The sequence below is a fragment of the Zonotrichia albicollis genome, chromosome 20, assembly GCF_047830755.1.
Source record: "Zonotrichia albicollis isolate bZonAlb1 chromosome 20, bZonAlb1.hap1, whole genome shotgun sequence".
NCBI classification, from domain to species: Eukaryota; Metazoa; Chordata; class Aves; order Passeriformes; family Passerellidae; genus Zonotrichia; species Zonotrichia albicollis.
The window spans coordinates 5217291-5240037 of NC_133838.1; the positions used below are offsets into that span (position 1 = coordinate 5217291).

Sequence of the window (22747 nt, forward strand, 5' to 3'; positions counted from 1 at the left end):
CCTCTTGGAGCCCCTTTAGGCACTGGAAGGGGCTCTAAGAGTCTCCCCAGAACCTTCTCTTCTCCAGACTGACCATGGGATCTGGCTCCCACAGCTATTCCCACCTCCACTCCAAGCCAGGAAGCACTTCCCAGAGGCCAATGTCAGAGCAGCAGCGCCCACACCTCAAAAATCGAGGTTCAGGAATCCCTGCCCATCCCCTGCTCTCCCCAAGGCGGTGGTGGCACTGCCTTTCACCTCTCCAACGAAAAAATCCATTGGAGCTTAACTCCATTTTTCCTTTTAATGCAAAAAAATAGCCAGACACATCTTCCTGCCCTTTCCCCACCCTCCCCAGGTGTGTTTCCTTTGCTTAGTATTTCCAGCCAAGCAGCTCCCACCCTTCCAGCCTCCCAAATCTCTGCATCTCTGAAGCCACCCGTTGCTTTCCCCCTCCATTTTCCCAGTGTGGCAAAGCCCAAATAGATCTCCAGCCACTGGAAAAAAAAGAGGGAAAGTGGGAAAACAATGGAGTGCACCATATTTCAGCAATGTGCCAGTTCTAACCCTGCCAAGAGATTACAGGAAGAAAGAAGAAAAAGTAATACAAAAATAAAACCACCAAACAAGAAGCAACAAGCACGGAGCAGCCTCAGCACACAGTGTAAACAGAAGCTGTCCTGATCCGAAATCCGTCTCTCCCAGAAAGCAACAGCACAACATGCTTTGTACACCTTGAAAGGTCCCTGGGGTGCTGAGCAGCCAAGGGGGAGGACTGGGTTTGAGCTTGAGTTGATATTTTTTGCCTTATTCAAAAGGCTGAAGTGATCTCGGAATCTTCAAGTGGCATTTGCAGCACCGAGCCTTGCCAGGCAGGGAAAGGGATGGGGGAAAAGTGCCATGGGAAGAGGAGGGATTGGGATACAGGGACCCTGAGAGAAGGTCCCAGGGCTCTGCAGCTGGGAAATCTGGACAAGGGAAAGGAGAGAGCAAACAAATACAAAAAAATAGAGATATAAAAACAATTTGTGTGGAGGAGGAGAACATGGACAGTAAATTCATTGTACTGTCAGCCTCCTCAAAGCAAGAAAAATAATAAAAAATCCCATTTGAGGTGACAGTGAAGGGTCCGACGGAATTCCCTTTCCCTGGGGAAAATAAAAATACAAATGAGGTACCTGTTCCACCCCAAATCCGTCACCCCTTCTCACAGCCACATCCACACTCAAGTGTTACTGTCTCTCAAATAAAGTCTCCAGGCCAGGGCAGCCCTGGAGCAGAAGCACCGAGGCATGGCTAGTTCCTCCTGGTTGGTTTGTCCAGCAGAGATCCAGTCTCTCCTTGACCCTGCCACGGGTGGTATTGTTCAAATGCTCCACGGAGACGGAGCCTTATACATGTCTCATGTGTTTCTCCAGCTTTGTTTAAAAAAAACCCCAAACCTTTTACACACACACATATATGTGTGTATATATATGTGTGTGTGTGTATATATATATATACATATATATATATACACAGTACAATGAAAATATCCATAGTAACAACTGAGGTGGCTGGAAAAGATGCTTAACAAAAAAGCCTGAAATAAAACGAATTCCCAACTCTTCCCCTAACGGATGCTTGCCTTCCCCACTAGTCTTCCAAGACCACAATCTCCACATTATGGACCTGGTGCTGATGGTCTTCCACATCTCCCACCACTTTCTCCTCAGTCCTCAGCTCTGTCTCCAGGATCACAGCTTTGCCCTCTGATTCGTCTGTGTCCACCTCAGGATCCGGCGCCGGGTCAATCTCTATGATGGTCTGCCCATCATCTGAGGTGCCTTCCACAGCTTGGATGGTGGAAGTGATGCCAGACTCCATGGCCACTAGTTCCACAGGGTTGACCATGGTCGCCACGTTGGCCAGGGCCCCGGTGTCCTGCATGGCTGCTGAGCTCAGCAGTGCCAGGCTGGAGGACGGGTGCAGGGTGACGGTGTCCGAGGAGCTGGTCTTGGAGGATGAAACCACGGTGGCATATCGGAAGAGCTGGGAGCCAGACGGCAAGGTATGAACAGTCACTGGGCTGGAGCCTTGGCTGAGGGTTGCCACTGGGATGTTGCCCACAGAGAACTGTTGTCCAACGGGCGCGATGGTGATGGGGGAGATGACAGTGAACTGAGGCTGCTGGATGGGGGTGGAGGGGCTGAGGATGGTAGCAGAGGCTGGGCGCTGCAGACGGGGTCTCTTGGGAGGCTTGGGAGTGCTCATGGGCATCAGCACCACGTTCTGGATGGTTTGAGACTTGGCCTTCTGGTCCCTGGCAAGTTTCTTCTGTTCTTCCAGCTGCCGCTCCAGGTCTGCATAGGGAATGGTTGAGCAACATGTCACACCAGGGTAAGTAGGAGCTCCTGGGGCTCCAGAACCAACCATCACTCCCACATTTGTGACAGGAGGTCACCCAACCACCCAGCAAGCCTGATCTTGGCTTCTCCCTTGAGATAAAAGGGCACTGAAGGAAAAGGCTAGGTTCTCCTGCCACCTACATAGACCTGGTCAATGTTCCAGCTGCCAGCGCCTGGGTAAGACACAGGTAACATTCCATACGTGTTGGCTACTCCTACTGACAAGGAGATGGACATTTCTGCTCCCCACAAGCTAAAACCCACTTGCAAGGGAGAGTGGATAAACCCCCCCAGGCAGTTGGAATTGCTTCCTGAGCCTGGCTGGGTCACCTCCCCAGGAGCCAAGCACCTGCATTGGGGACAGCCAGCAGGATGCCAGGGTCAATGAAACATCCCCCTCAACACTTTTCAGTGGGAACATTGGGAGCCAGATGTAGCACAGTGACCTCATTTATCCAGGCAGCAGGGGACTAGGACATCTCAGATAATAACAGATCCTACAGTACATGGTGAGGAGGGAGACACATCCAATGAGCAGCTCTGGGGATCCCAGGTCAGTCAGTGGCTTCAGCTCAGAGAAAACTGAGCAGGATACCCAATAGCACCATAAGACAAGAATATAGTCCTGATAGCCAGGACAAGCAGAAGCTCAGCACCCCATACTCAGAGAGGCTTATTAGCTTGGGTACAGCACAACACTGTCCACAGCTCAGGTGATCATCGCACAGCCCTGAGCTGGCAGGTCCTGTCCCTAATCCTGAGGGAATTGGACTGATGCCTGCAGCACGCCCATTGCAGCAAAGGGCACAGACTTTGAGTTGTCTGAAGTCCCAAGCAATTGCCCTCTTTGAGACAGGGGAGAGAGGAAATTTCACTCAAGCCCTAGGACAGAAAATGATTGGGATACACTTGTTTTGGGGCAGCCTGTACTGAACACTAACCCTAATTAATTGAGGAAAAGGAAAGTCATGTCCATTCCCAAGAGTAGCAGCAGGATGTGAACTCTTATTAGGCCCTTTACCTGCCAGTGTGTAAAGAAACTGTTCCTCTCCTTGCTCTGTCTGGTTTTTCCTGTTGTCCAGTACCTTCTTGACTGTGTCCATTAAGCCAAATGTATGGGCGACGTTGTTCAGGACTGCAGCATCTCCAAGGAAGGGGCACAAGGATGTTAAGACTTGGGCACTCAAAAGATGCTCCTGTTGCACCAAATACTTTCTACTACTTTTTAAAACACTCCCTGTTCTTTCACAAGGGCTAGCTGAAAAAAAGGAAACTCAACTCCCTCATCCTTCTGACATCCCAGGATTAAATCATCCCATTCACATGATAAAGCAAATTTGACAGAGCTGTGTCACTCAAGCAGCTCCTAATTGCTGCAAATGGAAGTGTAATTTGCAATCACGGAGATACAAACGAGCTCTCCACCTACAAACCATCACCCCCATGCTCCTGACAGTGTCATTAACATGCCAAGCTCCACAGAAAGCTGTGCAAAATGTCTGTTATAATCCACTGACTTCAATCACTCATAGTTCCCGAAACCTGACACCTATCAGACACAAAGATGCACCAGCCCAAAGTTAAATTAGAAAATATCCTGGGTAAAATAAAGTTTGTGGCTACATGTATGTTCTCCCAGGAAGAGCATCAGCAAGAGGTGTTCACAGGGGCATGTGCCAAATCAGATTAGGGAGCCTGTTACAAGTTAAAAATAACCCTAAAAAGGGGAGGGGGATTTATTTTTAACCCAGATAATTTCCCTCATCTGGTTCAGCCCCCAAAACAGGTTTTCTGGCACCAGTAAAAGCAGAGTAAGAAGTGAGGGGGCAGGACCTGTTTAGCCCTGCAGTGTCACAGAGAAGTGTTTAAGTAACTCCAGTCCAAGTGACTCTGGGAAAGCTTCCATCAGGGCTGGGAGCTGTGGACAGTCATCTGATGGTCCGAGCAAGCTGCCAGGGTCACTTTGCTCAGGGAACAGGAGGGAATGGTGTACCTTTGTGCTTTGAAGCAAAGGCACTTCACAGCTGGGCAGGCTGAGAACACAGACTATGCTCCCACAACTCAGGTAATGAGTGGGAACTCACTCCCCATCCTGACTCACCAGCTTCACATAGTGGAATGGACCCTTAGCACTGTTTTGGTTGTTTTTTGCTTGCAACTGCCTTTTTGAGGCTTTTTCCTCACAACCTACCTGTCATCTGGAAGGGAGACTGACCCAACCGCTGCTGCACACCTCTTAGGACTTCTTCTATTTCCTTTTGGATGTTGCACACCACCTCTTCCATCAGCCCCACATCAGCTATTCCCTTCCAGAACATCAGTGTGTCCTCTGGCACAGAAGAGGAGGAAAAGTCAACATATACAAGCATTTGGCATTTTTCCCACAGGGTCACCTTAAACCCTCTAAGGCAAATATATCTTTTCAAGGTGACTACCTTTGCAAGGTAGCTTGGCAACTGGGGTGGACAGGACGTGTGAAAAAAATAACCAACTCCAAACCAAGTAAAATGGACTCAGGCAGCAAATCAGGAATAGGTTTTTAAGCAAGTCCATGACTTCCAAGGCAACAATTCACATTTTTGCAAGATGCAAAGCTTAAAATCATAATTTGAGGAAATTCTAGCTAAGCTTCCATACTGATACAAGGGGATGGAAGGCCAGAGAGACACAGAACACAGCTGACAGAGAGCAAACATTACTCTGCTCTTTGTTGGTTCCAGCTTGGCTCCAGGCTGGCAGATGTGTTTCACATCCTTTGAATAAAACAGAAAAGCCCCTCACTGCAACCAGTAACATCTGATCTGAGGGATTATCCATCAGCCATGAGGCCAGGGCCAAAGTCCTGCAGTGGTGAGGAGCTCCATTGGTAGAAATCTTGAATGCCTGGGTAATGCTGAAGATCCGAGAGGCTGAGGGACAGCTTTGTCATTGCCCAAACTTTACTTATTTGCAAGATTTAGGTTTCCAAAAATGTAACAGGAGCAGAGGGGAAGAAAACACCCAACAAGCAGCCTAAGCTTACCTGAAATCTCATCCGTGTCCTTTTTCATGCCTTCCTCAGTGGCCATGGTGACAGCAGCTGTCAGAGCCGAGTTCCACTCTATCCCCTCCTCCATACTCTCCTCCGACAGCGCAATCTGGGTGATGCTCCCTGCCAGAAAGCTCTCATCAACTCCCTCTGACAGCCTGAATCCCTGCTTTGCTTCCCAACCCCTCAGCCCTCCTCAGGCTCTCTTTCACTCTTTGGGTAAGGTTTGTGCTTGGCTTCTTTCAACCAAACCACTCAAAAGTACATATTGCTGCTTCTCATTGGAACTGTGACTGTGAAAAGCTCTGGAGCTTCTGGAGGGAAAACCATGTGCCTTGCACAGTGGAGTCCTGGCTCAAGGGAGCAGAAAGAGATCAGAATAAAAAAGGGAACAAATAAGGCTCAGTCCAGCCACTCTTCTCCCCTTGCATCATCCACAGGAAGCTCTGCACCCCTAATCCCTCATGAAATGGAGCTGGGGTCCCAGCTGGTTTATTAAAGGGAAATGAATCTGACCCAATTCTAAATTTCTGAATCAAATTTGGGACTTACCAATGTGCAGCCACTGTAAGTTGGCTATGGTGCTTTCCAAGAGATTCTTCTTAGCCTATGGACAACTACTCTGCCATGTCACCCAAGCAGGGGCAGAGAAATGTAACCCACCCAACTTAACAGTGGGGTACAGTTGGGAATAGTCTTCTCCCTTAACCTCAGCAAAGAGATCAATATCTGATCTGGAGCACAGGATCACTCAGAACTTACAGCTGGAATGACAAGCAAATCATGTCCAACCACCATATCCTGTTCATGGATGATCTGAAGAAGGACAGCATTTCTAAATTCACTCCTGAGACCAACTCATGCCTTTATAACAGAGTCACAAATGGGAAATATATCGGAAAATGCTGCGCAAGCTCTCACAATTGTTTGCTCCCATGATGATCCCAGAACAAAGATCCCTGCAAGACTCTCAATCCTTCTCCTGGCTATGAAGGCTGCCTCTCTGGAAAGCAGCTTCTTGATGCCAGCTGTTTTCCAACCTTCCCAGTCCTGCAGAACAGAGCCCCCTGACAGATGCTGCCAAGACTTCTCTGAACAGACACAAGAAGCATTTTCCTTTCCAAAAACCAGAGCAATCTCCTGGTGGGACTGCCCTGATGTGCCTGGGAAGAAGGTGTAAAGTGTGTGTAGGAGGGAGAGGAGCATCAGAGGGAAGTTCCCATGGCATTGGTAACTGGTTCCCTACCATCAGCTGAGGTTGGAGTCTGCACCACGCTCTGCTGCCCCGGCACTGGTGCTCTGGCACTGCTGATCAGGAGATCAAACTTGGTGCTTCGACAGGTGTTGGTGCAAACTTTGTCGTGTTGGTAGAAGTCAATCTGCCCTGAATCCATCATCTTCCTGTTCAGGGAGTGGGGACAGAATCAACTCAGTTCAAATCTCAGCCTAGAGACAAAAGGGAGTATTCCACCTGGGAAAGCTATGGTCATGGGAAGGAAAGAGAAAGAGATCCCCAGGCCACTCTGCACCCAAAAAATCTCCTGCAAGGCCTTCAAATGGCAAACAGAAGAGACTCCCAGCTTCACACACACTGTTTCAGTCCTGTTCCACCCCAGGTTCCCCAGGCAATGCCACTTCTGTCCAGGGTGAGGGATCCTGACCCTCAAATCACGGAGCCAGGATCTCTGCAGGCTGCAGGTATTGTGGGCCTCCAAGAGGCCTCCTGGGGACTGCAACGCAGACAAAATGCCTGCTGGGGGTCCTGCAGCTGCAGGGGTGGAGCCCTGAAGCTGGACAGGGGTCAAATACCTTAGCATGATTCCTCCAAGGCGAATGGCTCTCTTCCAGTCCTTCAGGGTAGACTTCCCAGCCAGGTGAACAAAGTGCTTCGGGCTAATCAGTTGGTCATTGAACTGGCAACAAGACAAGCAAAGGCTCAGCAAACAGGGAGGATTGGGACATCCAATGCAGCTCATCTGAGCCCCTATGTCCACCCAGAGAGAGGAGCTGCTTCGCAGATCCCTCCCAGCTTTGATCCCCTGGGCACAGCAATGCTCACAGCTCCAGGAAGCATGTCTGTAGGGATGACCTGCCAACCATAGGCATTCAGAGCTCTAATAAAAAACAGCCCTTGAAGGGTTTATATGAACCAAAAAATCTCCAATGAACATGTAGGGTCATTTTGGAGATCATTACAGGAGGTTTCTCTTACATTCAATGGCCCAGCAGCATCTAGCTGACACAGGTTTTCCCTTGAGCATCTGTTCTGCCCTGCTCCAGTGACTTGAGTAGCTCCTGCTGAGGGGCAGGAGTACAAGGGACTTGGCTGTCAAACTGCCATGCTCTCAAGTGGGAAAAGGTAACATCAAGATTTCCCTTCTCAATGCAACCTGCTAGCCAAGGAAGTGACAGAAGTGGAGTACCAGGACACCAAGGAAAAAGGAGGAGGCAAAGCTCTGCCAGATCTCAACACATATCTCCTGCCTGCCTTCAGTCCTTCCTCAAGGGCAAATACCACTGAAATATGAAGGGGGTGATATCCTTCCCTCCTTAATCCACTCTTTCCATGCTTCTCCCCATGAAAAAACAACTTTGGCACCAACAATATAAGGACCCAGGATGAAACACAAAAACTAAGGAATTCCTGTGGAGGCCAACCAGCACACATGAAGAGAAGAAAGGAATCCACTGTGAGTTTCTCCTTTACCTTCACACACTTGACATTAATTCCTGGGCAGACAAACTTCTTCCAGAGGAGGATGGCTTTGCTCTCCCCACAGGTGATGGGATAGGCAATCTCGATTTCCTCACTTGTTTCAAGGGTGCTGGGGTCTGAGGGAGGAATGGCTTAAAATTAACTTTCCACCCAAGAGGCTCCAATCCCACAAGGCGGGAGCTGAAAGCTCATAGGTTATGAGACCTGCACTTGGGAAACCCAAAAAAAATGGCAGATCCCAGTTCAGGATCAGTCCTCTCCATCTTCTCAGAGTTAGTTCAGATTAACTCTAACAGCAACTGGCATCTGCTTTTTGGTATAACATTTGGCTCCAAATGAAGCTCAGCTATAAGGAAACATGAAATCAGAAATCCAACGCATCTCTAAGGGGGGACATGTCAGTGAGAACAATCTTAGAAGCAACAAAATGGTTTAAAATTTCAAGCACAGATATCTCTCAGATTCTTGCAGCTCTGGTATCTCTTTAGCAATGATATCAGATATTTACTGATAATATATTCTCTTCCATGAGCAGAGTTTCTGCTAATCCTGCCAAAAGACCCAAACCAACACAGAAAGCAGAACTCTAGTCAAGATTTACTGACAGCATCCATTGATAGGAGCCTTTTTCCACACACTGCTCAGGATGGGAGAGAGCAGTTGGAGCCAACCTGCTCAGTTCTTATGAACATCCAATCCAAACCATCAGATGGCTGGTTCAGCAAAGACCCCATAACCAGAGCCTGATGCTTCAGTCACCACATCCTCATCACTATCATTCCTGCTGCCAGTGTCTGCACACTAGGACTAGGGTGACATCCCGGCTCCCCTGGACCCCATGGGAGCCCTTACCATTCATTGAAGGAGAGCCAGGATCTCACTTCCAGGACTTTGAGACCAAGCAGTAACAGCAGACTCTTATTCCAGAGTAAGCCCAGCCCCTTTACCCACATCCATGCCTGGGAATCAGCATCTGCAGGGGCAGAGCCAGAAAGAAGCCCAGCGAACTGGAGAAAATCGGCCCTGCACAGGAGGGGATTCATCCACACCAAGTGGGAACTCACCAATCCCTTCTTCCAGCTTGTGGATGGTGTGGGTTTCCACGGCCACCACAGCGGCACTGGCCTCGGAGCCCTCTTGGTAAATCCTGTGGTGAAAGTGGCCATCCATAAACAAACTATATAAATCATGGGAAACTAGGATTCACAGCACAGGGTTAAAAAAAATCAGTAAATTTCTTTTTGCCTATCCTCAAGGGACATTAATTTTGTCTGATACAGTTGCAATCACCTGGAAATTTTTGGTAAACACTAATAAAATAAAACACAAATAATCCCAAGGGCTGATAGATGCAGAGGCATTCCCAGCACTGTCCTCCCACCCTCCACTCTGCCAGCACCACTGAGGCAGCTCTTCAGGCTTCCCTGTGCCTTTTCCTCTGCCCTTGGTCACCCTCGACAACAGGAAGCAGAGCCCAGTGTCCTAGGATTTCCCTTCCAGCCCTGTGTGACACTGCAACACAGACGACCACAAAGGGAAGCTACTGTCAGGCCCACAGCCACCCTGCCCCTGCAAATATTATCAAATTAGAGCCAGTGTTTTTTCCATCCTGATTGATCCAGGGTGAAAATGAAGCCACTCTCTGCAGCAGCTGCCAGGGAGCTACAAAATTCCCTCCACATCCCAGCCCCACTTCTATTTTAGAAGAGGATTATTTTAGGAGAAAGCTGGCACAGTGGCACATGAAGGTCTGAACACACAGACCACCACATCCAGCAGCTGCAGTGTGGCAAAAACCAACCCGGGAACTGGAGAAGGAAGAGAGAGACTAGGACAGCACTGCTTCCACAATCTGGGAGCACTGCACCAACACAGCCTTGCAGGACAATTTCAGCCCTCGGAGGCCCCATGACAACCATACACACAAAAGATTTAATCTGTTGTATTTTCTCTCTCCCCTACATGGCACAAAACTGATGCAGATCTGGAAAACACAGTGACACACTGTACCCACACCATGAAAACCCACAGGGCTCCCCCCCATCCCACCTCACACCTCCCAGGTAGTACCATCCTACTCACCCTTGCTGCACCGGCTGGAGCTGCAAGATCACTTGGGTTTTGGTATCCTCCGGGCTCTCCCCTTCATTCCCGTCACTTGGTACAACCACCACATCACCCACAGGGACGCTCACCTCGGCATTCGCCATCTCTCACATGAATGTGGCAAGGGTTTCTCCTCCCTGTGGATCACGAGAGCTGGGAACAGATCCCAGAGGCAGATCCCCCCAGTGTCATCCCACTCATAACTTCCCGAGTCAGCAGCTCTCTCCAGCTCTGAACCCCCAACCTGGCCCCAAGGAACAGACTTACATTGGTGGGTTTTGGCAAGTGTGTTTTCAACACAGAGCTTCTCCCACTGGCCCTAGACAGCAGTGCCTCCAGCCAACCCTGGAATGCTCTGGTCCACCCCTGGCATGTTCTGATCCCTCACTACCAGGAACATGCCTGTGGATGATCCTTCCCAGGAGAAGCTGGTGTCAAGGTGTGGTGTTAACACAGGAGGACCTGACAGGGGGTCCCGGAGAAGCTGCACTCCCAGTGGATGGAGCCTATGGTTGTGCACAAGGCACAGAGGTGGTTTGGTTACAATGTGCGCCTGGAGGTCATCCCTGCAAGCCTGAGGTCTACAAGCTGCTGGGAAAGCCAGTCTCAGAATCGTGGAATTGTTCAGGTAAGAAGGAACTTGAAAGCTCATCTCATCCGACCTCCAGCCATGGACAGGGGCACCTTTCACTCGACCAGGTTGGTCCAAGCCCCATCCAGCCTGGCCTTGGACACTTCCAGGGATCCAGGGGCAGCCCTAGCTTCTCTGGGCAACCTATGCCAGGGCGTCACCACTCTCACAGGGAACAATTTCTTCTCAATATCCCATGATAATCTCAGAGATTTCAGGTCAGGATCTCCTGGCGAGTGACAGGGGTTCGGTATTCCCTGGTTGGGATACACCAGGACAAACCCGGGGAGCCGCCGACACAGGGGCCACGCATCCACCCGGCTCCAGGCGTGGGACTCCCGCGGTTTCCCGCACCTCATCCCGCTCCGGGGAACAGACAGAGCCACCCGGGATCCCTCGAGAGACGGCGGAGCTTCGCCAGGATATCTGGCGCGGGGGGGTCAATAGGACACGGACAAATCGCGGCGGCGATCACGCCGAGGCCTTAAAGGAGAAGGGGGGAGCTACACAAGGGAACATCCCGGGCCCCGCGGGGTCTCCGGGCCGCGGCTCGGGGGTCGCCGCCTCCCCCGCGCCGGGGTCGAGAGGTCACGTGACACAGGACCCGCGGGACCACCCCGCGGCGCGCAAGGCGGCGAAGGGGCGTGGCCTGCCCGGGGGAAGGGGCGTGGCCTCGGCCCCCCTCCCCACGGCGCTGGCTACCCCCCGCTGCCCCCCCCCACCCCCCACCCAGAGCGGCGCGCGCGCGACGTCCGCCCTCGCGGCAGCGGCGGCGGCACGTACGGCGGCGACCCCTCCCTCCCCTCTCGGCGGGGCCAGGCCCCCTCCCGCCTCGCCCCGCCCCTTCGCGCCGCATGGCCCCTCCCGGCCCCCGTAGCGCGGCGCCGGCTGGGCCTTACCGTCGGCGAGCGGCCGAAACCGGGGGCTGTGGGACGGGGGAACGGGGGGATGGGGAGGGGGGAGGCGGGCCGGGCAGCAGCGACGCATGCGCAGTGCCCGCCGCGGCCTCGGCCGCCAGCACTTCCGGCCGCCTCCTGCCTTAAAGGGGCCGACCGGTGAAGCACGCGGCGTTTTGCTGCTCCCTGGTGGCCGCCGGCAGTATCGCCTTCGCGGCGTCACCCGCCAGCCCAAGCCAGGAGTTGCCGGCGGGGCTGTCACGGCGAAGTTCGCTCCCCCCTGGTGACAGCAGCGAGTCGTAGAACGCACTACCGGGCATCTCCCGCCCCGCCCCAAGCCAGCCCCGGCGGGACCACCGGGACCTCCCACGACCGGCCTGCCGAACCTCCCACTGCCCCTGCAGTGCGTGCCGGTCGACTGACAAGGAGTCCGACCAATAGTGACGCGGGGTCGGGCGGCGACAGCCAATGGGCGTGGCAGGGCGGAGAAGGGCGTGGCCGGGGCGACGGCGCTGCGAAGCCGTGGCGGGGCCAGGGTGGCGGCGGAGGGAGGAGGATGCGGGCGGGCGGCGGGGCGGCCTCGGGGGCGCTGGTGCTGGTCCGCCACTGCCTCCTGCTCGGCTCTCTGGGGCTGCGCTCGGCCGGCGCACAGGACGGTGAGTGCTGATTGCGGAGCACCGGCAGCGGGACATCCCACACCGAGACGCGGCACCGGGAGCCCCACTCCCACCGGTACCGTCGGAGCTTCTGCTTCGCTCGCCGGGATGGGACTGGAACTTGGTGCGGTATGGGGACTGGGAAGGGGGAACGAACGGGCTCGCCTCTGCCCCGGGACGGGTTCTTCGCTGTGTCTGGACCAGGATCGAATCAGGATAGGCTCACGGGAACGGTTCCCCGCTGTGACCAGAGCAGACCACACCGGCACAGCGTCGTCGTGGTGCGCCTGCCCCGGTTCTTTTCCTGAACGGGATCTCTGCCATCCCTCTGTCCCGGTACCGACCCGGAACAGGGTCCCTGCCATCCCTTTGCTCTGGTACCGAACCCAAACGAGATCCTCGCCATCTCTCTGTCCCGGTACCGGACTGAACGGAGTCCCCGCCCTCCGTCTGTCCTGGTACTGGTCCGGGACGGGGTTCCCAGTATCCCTCTGCTCCGGTACCGGACGGGACGAGCTCTGTCCCTGCTCCCACCACCCCCGCATCACGCCGGTCCTGCACCAGCCCATTTTCCCTGCAGCCCCCCCCAGCTCTCTCTGTCCCTGCCCCCGGTGGCGACTACGCCGGGGGTCCCGAGAGTCCGCGTTCGGCTCCATCCCGCCTGCAGGGCTTTCCCGGGGATCCCCTAATCCACGGGTTAGGAGGATCGCTGGGGTTTACGTGCAGAGCCGGGCAGTGGCCTCCATCCCGGGAATGCCGCTCCCGGGGGAATTTGTAGCCGCGGGGTCCAGGACGACCCCGAGGAAATGTTCACCCAAACGTGATCCCAAAGTTCATGTTTCCCGGTGTCACTCGTCCCCAACTCATCCAAGAGCGAGGAAACAACGATGGGTCATCCAAAGCATTATCCCCGAGGGGAAACTGAGGCACGGGAACAGGCTGGGATCACTGGAGACAGAATCCCAGTACGTTCCCGGTCAAAAAGTGTGGTTTGGGGCACATCATGCAACGGGTTTCCACCGGATTCCCAACCCACTGGTGGACACGGGAGAGCTTTCCCGGGGCCAGCCGCATGATCTCAGAGGCAGGAATGTGCCGGGCTTTTGTCGGAGCATCGCCCTGTTGTGTCTTTCTTGCATCCTGTAAGAAAACAAACAAATCCCTGGCAGGAATTATCCCAGCAGGGCCCGGCTGAGTTCACCCTCGCCCACCGGAAATCCAGTTTTCGCATTTTTTGAGAGGGGAGTAAAGTTTCTGTGGCTGGGGGCAAGTCCCCTGTGGCTCTGTCTTGGCTATTCCTGGCCCCTTGGTATCATCTTTGGAGCCAAATTCCCAGGAGTGCCTGCATCTCTCAGTTTATCTCTGGCATTCCCTCTCGACACGCGCTGGTCACACTCAGGATGTTTTCAACAGATTTCCTTTCCTTGGATTGCTTTTTTCCAGAATGGGTCCCCACAGCCCTCTGCACTACCAGTATGGATACAGAGCTGGGGGGATCCATCCAAGACCCCCCAGTTGCACTCCCCCAGTTGCACACAGGTCCAGCTGTCCTAGCCATAGAGGGTTTTCCATGCAGATCCCAGTGGCTTCAACTTTCTGTGCTAGAAACTGCCCCCAAATACCCCAAATTTCTCTCCCCCAGCAGAGCATCCCTTCTGGGAGCTATTGTCCTGGCAGCCCTGGGATCCCTGCTGCCCCCCCAGTCCCCACTCTTGGAGGGCCTGATCCTTCCCAGCTCTGTTCTGTCAGTGGACACTGCCCAGAAAGGCGAAAAGTTGGTGATTTTTCCCAATCCTACAGAATAAACCTCCCCCAGTTTGGATGCAAGCCCTTCCCACAGGCTGGAGAGGAGGAGACTCTGTGCCGGGGCTGGCATCTTTCACTGCCAGCCCCCTGGTTTTTATTCCTGTAGGATTTTCCCTTGCTGGCGCTTTGTATTGTCTCCCAGCGACAGCAAGGGGAGCCAAGGCTGGGCAATTCTATGCCCACCATCCCTTTTCTTTCTGGCTGTGCCAGCATTATGCTTGGCAAGAGCAACAGCTTTTGGGGGATGTGAGGAGGAGGCGTTGAGCACCGGACCCCTACAAACCCCTGGCCCACACAGTGGGGCTAAGTGGTGCTTTCCCCCTTTCCCTGCACTCCAGTTCTGCCCAGAAATTATGGCCAGGTCTCAATGCCTGATGCTTTCAGCTTATTTCCAGGATATTCTCTCATGCCCAGAGGCAGTGAGCCCAGAGAAAAGCCCCTTTTGTGGTGAGTCTGTCATCATTCTGGGAAGGATGCAATGGGGATGCAGCTGCCCAAGGTTATCCTCGAGGTCAAGGCTGCAGTCAGGGGTTCCTGGGGCTGCTTGGTGCTGTACAGCCCCATGGAGTGGGGATATTCTCTCCTTTAATCCTTTTATATCCCCCCAAATTGGGGTTGTCCTGGACTGGAGGATGTAGAGGAGCTGGAGGTAGAGGGTCATGCTGGGTGGCTGTGGGGGAACCTATGGCAGCTTCATCCCTGGATCCCCCTGTGGACAGTTCCCAGTGCCAAGAGCATCCAGAAAAGCCACAAGAAAATAATGCTTTGGATGAGGAAACATCTGAAGAGGCTGCAGGTGCCCAGGGGTTGTTCTGGGGGCCTCACCAAGGGGGGAAACTGAGGCAGAGAACAGCCTTTCTGAGCACTATCCCTGGTGCGTCTGCAGGAAACGGCTGTGGCCACACGCTGCTGACACCCCACAGTGGCACCCTGAGCTCCAAGAACTACCCGGGCACGTATCCCAACCACACCATGTGTTGCTGGCGGCTCCAAGCCCCCCCGGGCTCCTCCCTACTCCTGGCATTTGGGGATGTGGATCTGGAGCCCTCAGAGCACTGTGCCCACAGCTCCTTGCTGCTCGCTGACCCCCAGACCGGCACTGCCTATGGTAAGGGGGTCCTGGGGAATGGAGGCAAGGGTGATACAGTGTTGTGGATAGGGAGAATATCAGGAAAATCTGGGGTTTTAGCTGATTTCATCATGAGGAGGGAGGATATCTAAGGAGGGGGGTAAACAAGTGGGGCAGTATCCAAGGAGGGGGATATCCAAGGAGGGGGTATCCAAGGAGGGGAATATCAGAGGACAAGGGGTATCTGGTATGTGACAAGTGGGTTATCCAAAGAAGAGAAATATCCAAGGAAGGGGATACCCAAAGATAAGGGTTGATATCCAAGGAGGAGGATATAGGAGGAGAGTAATATTTGCGAATGGGGATATTTGAGGAGGTGGGTACCCAAGGAGATGATTATTGCAAAGCTTGGCGGGAAACTGCCCAGCTGGGACAAGATGCAGCCACTGAATAATTAATTTGTCGGACCAGCCACTGCCCAAACACTTCCAGGATTTTCCCAGACAGATTTACTGGTCTTGGAGGGATTTGGCAGCACTGGGAACATGACTAATGCTGAGGAAAACATCTTGGGGGTGGGGGGTGGGGTGGGATGGAGGAGCAGCGCTGGTGAGGGGCAGGGGCTGGACAGGAGATGCAGTGGGAAATACAGGATCGAAAGGAGCTGGCTTGGATCCACGGGACTGGGAGTTTTCCCTGTTCTTCAGGGCTTTCACCCTTTCTGGGCTGGTCCCCAAAGGAGTGACAGCACACAAGGTCCCTGGTCCCCATCCCCTCTGCTGTGGACTCAGGGACATAATTGTCCCCAAAGCTAAGAGACATCCTGGCCCCATGCTGAGATACAGAAATGTGGGAAAGGGGGGGGGATTCCCAGATGGTGCTCTTGGAGGGCTGGGGGAGGTGGCCGGGCACCCACAGACCCTTTGGGTGCCCCCAGAGCCATGCCAGCATGACACAGAGCTTGGGTTCCACTCCCTCTCCCGTGGCTGACGCTGGTCCTTGAGAAGTTCCAGATGTTTTCTGGGAAGCGGCTGGAGCAGGCAGGGCCGTGGGCTCGTTCCCTGACTCAGAGCTGGTGTCTGGCCCCTGGCCTGATTCTGCGGGGATGTGGCAGGGTCTCTATGGGGGTGGCAGCCTCTGGGGCTCAGCTGAGGGGTCCCCAGCTCCTGGGGTATCACTGAGATCCATACAGAGGTGGCACCAGTGACCCAGGGCAGCGCTGCCATCTGGCAACCAGTGGAAGGGAAATCTGCATGGGGCTCATCTGCATCTCATCTGCATATTGTGCAGATCTCAGTTCTGTCACATATGTGAGATCTCTGCGCGCACATGTGTCCCACGTCCCCTGGGATCGACCTCCTGGTTCAATATGATCCAGGCACGATGAGGGTGTGGGTCAGGGTAGAGAAACTGAGGCACCGGGGGAAGTGTCACCAGCAGCCCCAGGGGAACACAAGGACACAGTTCCCTGTCCCCAGGACAATGATGGCATTTGCTCAAAACACCTCTGTGTGTCCGGAGGCCCAAGTGATAGGCATGATACAGAGCAGAGCAATGTGAGGGACCGGGGGTGATGACAGTCCAGGGATTGGGGCCACGTTCTGTCCCCAGCTGGAACCAGAGATGTCCCTAAGGAATCCGCCTGTTTGCTAAGCTGAAGTTTTAATCAGGGAGATAGAATTGCAAATTAATGTGGATTAAATGGGGGGAGGGGGCAGTTTAGGAGGCAGCTTCAGCAGCACCTATGAAAGGGGCCATGTGGAGGAGACAAGGACATGGCTCTCATTTTGGGGTCCTGTGGGGTGATGCCATGTGTACCAGTCCCTGCAGTGGGGGATGTGGTGGCAGGTGCCCAGTGAGAGCAATGGAGCCACCCTGGGGCTGGGACCAGCCTGGGCATGGGACCATCCTGTCATGATGTTGCCCTGACCTGGGACCACCCTGGGTGTGGGACTATCCCGAAATATGAAACCATCTTCAAGATAGGACCAGCCTGGCATGGGTCCATGCTTCATGGGACCACCCTTCAGCACTCTGGTGGGGATGGGTCACTCTGGATGTGGAACAACTCTGGGACCACCCTGAGCACAGTCCAAATGCCTGGTGAGGGCCAGGCCAGAGGAGATGGAGTCCTGGGGTCTAGGTGTTGAAGTGTGTCTCCAGGGACCCCAAATCCTCTCCTTGGTGCCATCCCTGCTGGCAGGGCCCTACTGCAGGAACTCCGTCCCTTCTGCCCCACTCCTGGTGACAAACTCCAGCACTGTGACCGTCCTGTTCAACAGCACCAGCCACCGCTCGGGACGAGGCCTCCTCATGTCCTATGCCACCTCACAGCACCCAGGTATGGGAGCAGCATCCCCTGGCATGCAGAGACACCCCTGGGATGTGTCCTGGCCCATGCAAGGACATGAAGGAAGCTCCTTGCTGACCCCAGCATGAGCTTCCATTGCCCTGATCTCCCGAACTTCCATGTTCTCCCTGGCTGGAGGCAAATGTGGGAGACCTGCAGGCCATACAGACCCCTCTGAGAACCCTGAATCCCCAAGTCAGGTGGCACCCCAATATCAGGCAGAGCCACAAGCAGCATAGATTGTGCCATGGGGCCAGTGGCTGCAGGGACCAAGCGACCATCCCTCCCTGCCCCTCCAGACAGGGGGGCATGAAGGGCAGGGCATAAAGGGCAGAACCCAAATGAGCAGCAGGATTCAGTTGGGAAGGGGAATGGAGTGCCCTGAGGCAGAAGTGGGTGTGTGCTGTGGGGCAGGTGGGGATCCCTTACCCTGGGGTGTTCCTGCCTTGCAGACCTGATCTCCTGCCTAGTTCGAGGCACCCACTACACCCAGGAGTACATCAGGTGAGTGGTCGGGGTGTGGAATGGTCCCATTTTGGAGTCCCCTGCTGCAGGGGTCCCTATCAATCCTGGTTTCATCCCCATCCCTCTCCTGACGTACAGCTCCGGTGGGATGGGGAGCAGAGTGGGTATGAAGAGGGGGTTTGGATGGGAGGGAGCCCTGACCCACCGCTTACCATGTGTTTCAGTGTGTACTGCCCTGCAGGCTGCAAGGACATCCATGGGGACATCTGGGGCAACCCGAGCCAGGGCTACCGGGACGTAAGTGTGGGCACCATGGTGCACCTGCTGGGGATGGTCCCCACAGCACATGTGGCCACTGCTTGTCACCCTCAGCAACCCAGAGGTGATGAGTGTGGCCTTGGGGGGCCCCACGGGGTGCTCACGCCTGCCGTGGGGGGCTGCCCTTACTCCCCACTCCCTGCAGACATCGGTGCTGTGCAAGGCAGCTGTGCATGCTGGGGTGATTGCGGATGAGCTGGGAGGGCAGGTCACCCTGTCCCGAGAGAAGGGAATCACGCTCTATGAGTCAGCCTTTGCCAATGGGCTCCGCTCCAAAAGGTGGGTGAGGAGTGGCTGGGGCTGCACCCCCCATGGAGCTGCAGGACCCACTCACACTGACACTGGGAAACTTCCACCCCTCAGAGACCCTAGGGTTTGCTCACCCTGTTTAATGCTCCCCCTGCTTTCTTCCACACAGGGGATCTCTCTCTGAGAAGCGACTTGTATTCCACAAAGGTATTTTTTCTCATTTCCCTTGAAATTAAGGGAGGATTTTAGCTGTCAGACCTGCTGCCACTCCCCTGTGCCTAGTTGGGGTTTCCAGGTTCCCAGTGTGCTGTCTCCTGTCCCCAGTCTGTGATGATGTGCTGGAGGTGGTCACCTTCAATGCCTCGTCCTGGTGGCATGAGGTGGACGTGCTGGGCCAGGACCGAGCCTGGGTGGCCGAACGGGCAGCACTTAGCACCACTGGCCATTCCTGGGCAGCCAAACCCGGTGCCAAGGCTGCCTGGCTGGAGCTGGACCTGGGCACCCGAAAGAATGTCACAGGTGAGAGTTGGCCGAGTGAGACAACAGCTGCCTGTGTCCCCATGGTACCCTGATGACTGTCCTCCTGCTGTGCCAGCTTCACTGGTCGCCACAGAAATGCCCAGGGCAGTTGCACCTCTATAACTCCCAGGATAGACTGGAGTTCATTGTGCCGTGGTTTTACTGGTGCAAACAGGGATGCAAAGCACACCAGCCCCTCCGGCTGCTCCTGTCCTCCTTTTGTTCCTTTGCCCCCCTCATCTGCAGCCATTTCTGGGATGAACAAGTTAATATTATGCTCTTGCATCTGGTGCCAGTGAGCATCTTTTGTGCGGCCCGAGCCTGCCAAAAGCAGGGGCTTTGTGTGCCAGCGACTGGCAACCGCAGCAAGGAAAATGGGAACATTGTCCAGCCAGAGGCTGGAGGAGGGAGGAATGCAGGGCTAGCAGCCGGGGCTGGAGGTTATCAGTTCATGGGGGCAGACCAGAGTATCCCACACTGGAATCTGCCACCCAAATCCCCTCCCAGGGTCAGAAGGATCCCACTCTGCCAGGTGACATGTCCTGCCCTAATAGTCCTTTCCCAGCTGGGTCTTGAGTATCTCAGAGATAAAGGGCTATTCCAGCTGGGAGAAGAGGGCAGCAGGATAGAGGGCAGCCCTTCCCCAGCCCCCTAACTGACAGCGGGGAACTGCCTCCTGCATTCACAGGCATCATCACAAAGGGCTCCTCGGAGCAGCACGACTACTACGTGACATCCTACCATGTCTCCTCTAGCCGTGACGGGAAGAATTGGAGACCCTACAGAGGCAGCAGTGGTCAGGAGGACAAGGTGGGCATGTGGAGAATATCCCTGAGCAGGCTGAGAACCCCTGCCAGTGGATATTTAGCCACTGGTGCCTCTTCACCCTCTCTGGTAGGTGTTTGAAGGAAATGCTGACAGCCACGGGGAGGTCTCTAACGCCTTTATCCCCCCCATCGTCGCCCGCTACATCCGTGTCACACCGCAGAGCTGGCACCAGCACATTGCCCTGAAGGTGGCCCTGATGGGCTGCCAGCTGGCACGGGTCCGCATACCCCGTCCCTATGGTGAGACCCTCCACAGGAGCTCACACCCCCATATCTGAAACATCCTCCTGGAACCTTCACCTTCCTGTGCACCCTGTGGTGGTTCCACAGTCACAGTCCCTGCTCTGTCTTGTAGAGCCCAGTGTCCCCAAGGAGGTGCTTGAAGCCACCAGCCACCCACCCAGCCACACCCCCATCCCTGGCATTGCCCTGGACCCAGAGAAGGCAGGTGGGTGCCATGGGGGGGCTGTCCTTGGGGTGCAGCATTGTCTTTTGGTGTTCAAGGTGCCGTTGGGGCTTCATCCCACCATGGGTACACATTTTCTTCCTCTAGTGGCCCCAGGTCGGCTTCTGGCACTCATGGTTGCAAAGCGGTGGGATGGGGGCCCAGGGCACTGACACTGCACTCCCTCCCTAGGCTCCACACTGCTGGTGATACTGCTTATTGGAGGCTTTGTGCTCCTCTGCTCCTGCCTCCTGCTCCTGGCTTTCCTCTGCCACAGGAAGAGGTTGGTCCTTCCTTGTCCCCTGCTTTGCCCTGGGGGGCTCAGCATCACCTCCCCAGATTCCAGCAGCTTCATCTAACTGCTTACCAGGCCCCAAGGGGCACAGCTCCTAAGGCAGTGGGTGTGAGGAGATAGGTGGTGGTGGGCCCAGGGTAGCTGGGACCTCTTGTCTCATCTTGCATCTCCCTTTGGCAGGAAGTCAGCAGTGGAGCTGAACTGTGGAATCACAAAAGGTAAAAGGGTTCACAACTCCTCCCCAAAATCAGGGGTCTGTGTGCTGTGGGGTGCAGCTGGTTTAACTGATGCTGCTGCCAAGCTTGGACTTGTTCCATGTCCCAGGGGCACTTGCACATCCAGGTGACAGTCTGTGACAACCAAGGGTTTCCTTTCCCTGTCCAGGGTACCCCAAGCTGGAGTCGAGCCAGGTCTGCTCCCTGCAGAGCCTGCCAGCCCCCAGCCTGGCCTCCTTCCCCATGGCCCCCACACCAGGGGCCCTCAGCTGGACCCATTCGCCAGGTAACAGGGACATCAGGGCAGGAACTGGTCCCTCGGGCCAGAGCTGGAGCCGAATCTTCCCAGTCGTACCTCTTTCCCCATTATGGTCTGATCCCTCCTGCATCATGGACCTGTGCAACAAGAAGGCCCTGATAAATTAGACATGACCATTTAATTATTATTATAATTTATTGTAATAGCACCACACATTATTTAGTAGTAGTAGTCCACCTCAATTACAGCTGTTGGCACTGGAGGGTGGCTGGGGACAGCAGGAGGCCCTCTCTGTGGTGTGGCAAAGGAATGTGGGTTCTCCATGGGTGGGTACCCTGTGTTGGGTGGGTTTTAGCAGTTTTTCTATTCCTGAAAGTCCAAACATGCTCAGTTTTTCAACCCACCTCACCCACCTCTGCTGCAGCACCACCACCCTCCCTCCTCACATGGCAGCCTCCCTGTTTCAGAGTACACTGAGCCAGACCTGGTGCAGGCGAACCCCAGCAGCCAGACAGGTCCCTCCACCTTCAAACCACTCTTAGAAGAGGGCTACACTCTACCACTGGTCCTGAACCACTACGACGTCCCAGGGAAGCACAATGAGTACGCGGAGCCACTGCCGCCAGAGCCTGAGTACGCCATGCCATTCACTGAGCCGGAGCCTGCCGGGATGCACCGCAGCCCTTGCATCATCACAGGACCTGCCGAGTGCTCCCCGGGGCAGTACCAGACCCCTGCCCTGCGGCCCGGGGAGCTGCCAGCTGCGGTGGAGGGGACTGGCGCTCCCTGTTCTGAGGAGTCCCGTGGGTGGCCTAGGCACTGTCCCCTCGCACACGTGTACCATGAAGCTTTGTGAGGAGGGGAGCACAACAGCACGGTATTGGGCGGGGGGGAAAGCGTGTAAAGGAGGACCTTCCCCGCGCTCGCAGTGGGCTTTTTAAAAGTAATCATATGTAAATATATGCTTTATACATAGAAAGACAGATATGGAGTGGAGTGCCTTGGAGTGCCAGGAGTGCCTTGCAACGCCCTGCTGCCCGGGCATGCAACCAATGCACCCGGGCCAGACTGTAGCAGTCCCTCCTGTCCCACCTCTCCCGCCGCCCGTGGTGTCTCGGCTCCACCCCTGCTCAGACAGGGCGCAGTACGCCGGAGCACCAGGAGCCCCGCGCAGTAGTGAACGCCGCTCGCAGCCCATTCTCTATCGTTCACCGATACTGGGGTGCCGGAACAGGCGGTTACCGGCAGCCCTCCCTCACAAAAATTGTGCTTCCGAAATCTCTTGATGTCGATTCCGCGGGGGTGGCGCGCGACCACTCCCGTGCCACGCACGACAGAAGCCCTTTTTAAACAGCTCTTCCGCCCCAACCAACACCGGAAAGCGCCGGTGTACCGGCTAGGACAGGGCGACTAACGCCGCAGATACTAAACATGAAGATCGGTGTGTCTATTCTTTCATCCACCCTCAACTCATTTCTTATCGCCATTTCTGTGGCTATCCCTTAAAAAAGCGCCGTTTTCCCCGCTTTTT

General features: G+C 54.8%; 2 protein-coding genes and 1 non-coding gene across 6 annotated transcripts in view; 1 reads left to right on the plus strand and 2 right to left on the minus strand.

Annotated features, from left to right (window-relative positions):
- The window catches only part of GMEB1 (glucocorticoid modulatory element binding protein 1), a 33178-nt gene extending 21024 nt beyond the window's left edge, over positions 1-12154 (minus strand). Inside the window, exons 1-11 of one of the 3 annotated variants that reach the window (XM_074555640.1) lie at positions 11747-12154; positions 11202-11330; positions 10193-10353; positions 9175-9257; positions 8102-8226; positions 7204-7307; positions 6641-6795; positions 5389-5517; positions 4558-4695; positions 3388-3510; positions 1158-2321 (exon numbers count right to left, since the gene is read on the minus strand). In XM_074555640.1, the coding sequence (XP_074411741.1) occupies positions 1615-2321; positions 3388-3510; positions 4558-4695; positions 5389-5517; positions 6641-6795; positions 7204-7307; positions 8102-8226; positions 9175-9257; positions 10193-10320 (1692 nt within the window). In that variant the 5' untranslated portion in view covers positions 10321-10353; positions 11202-11330; positions 11747-12154 and the 3' untranslated portion in view covers positions 1158-1614. Of the gene's footprint in view, positions 1-1157; positions 2322-3387; positions 3511-4557; positions 4696-5388; positions 5518-6640; positions 6796-7203; positions 7308-8101; positions 8227-9174; positions 9258-10192; positions 10370-11201; positions 11331-11746 lie in introns of all 3 variants that reach the window. The other 2 variants (XM_074555641.1, XM_074555638.1) reach the window with 2 other exon arrangements.
- An 84-nt stretch (positions 12155-12238) lies between these two features.
- Positions 12239-22723, plus strand: LOC102063213 (discoidin, CUB and LCCL domain-containing protein 1). 2 transcript variants are annotated; one of them, XM_074555636.1, is made up of 15 exons: positions 12239-12399; positions 15092-15313; positions 17478-17615; positions 18077-18128; positions 18314-18386; positions 18553-18686; positions 18826-18863; positions 18981-19175; positions 19864-19985; positions 20074-20242; positions 20358-20450; positions 20640-20730; positions 20923-20960; positions 21127-21243; positions 21684-22723. In XM_074555636.1, the coding sequence occupies exons 1-15, from the start codon at positions 12300-12302 to the stop codon at positions 22070-22072; spliced, it is 1971 nt and encodes a 656-aa protein (XP_074411737.1). In that variant the 5' UTR covers positions 12239-12299; the 3' UTR covers positions 22073-22723. The 2 variants fall into 2 exon arrangements, with proteins under 2 accessions (XP_074411737.1, XP_074411738.1); XM_074555637.1 differs by lacking the exon at positions 12239-12399 and adding an exon at positions 12442-14652.
- On the minus strand, positions 22435-22564 carry LOC113460166 (U11 spliceosomal RNA). Its single transcript, XR_003381911.1, has one exon. It is a non-coding gene; the product is annotated as a U11 spliceosomal RNA (small nuclear RNA).
- Positions 22724-22747: the final 24 nt, after the last annotated feature.

Coding starts and splice junctions, on each gene's coding strand:
- LOC102063213 (XM_074555636.1), top strand. CDS start 12,300: ATGCGGGCGGGCGGCGGGGCGGCCTCGGGGGCGCTGGTGCTGGTCCGC. Junction 18,387..18,552: donor CGAGCCAGGGCTACCGGGAC/GTAAGTGTGGGC, acceptor CACTCCCTGCAG/ACATCGGTGCTGTGCAAGGC. Junction 19,176..19,863: donor CACCCGAAAGAATGTCACAG/GTGAGAGTTGGC, acceptor CTGCATTCACAG/GCATCATCACAAAGGGCTCC.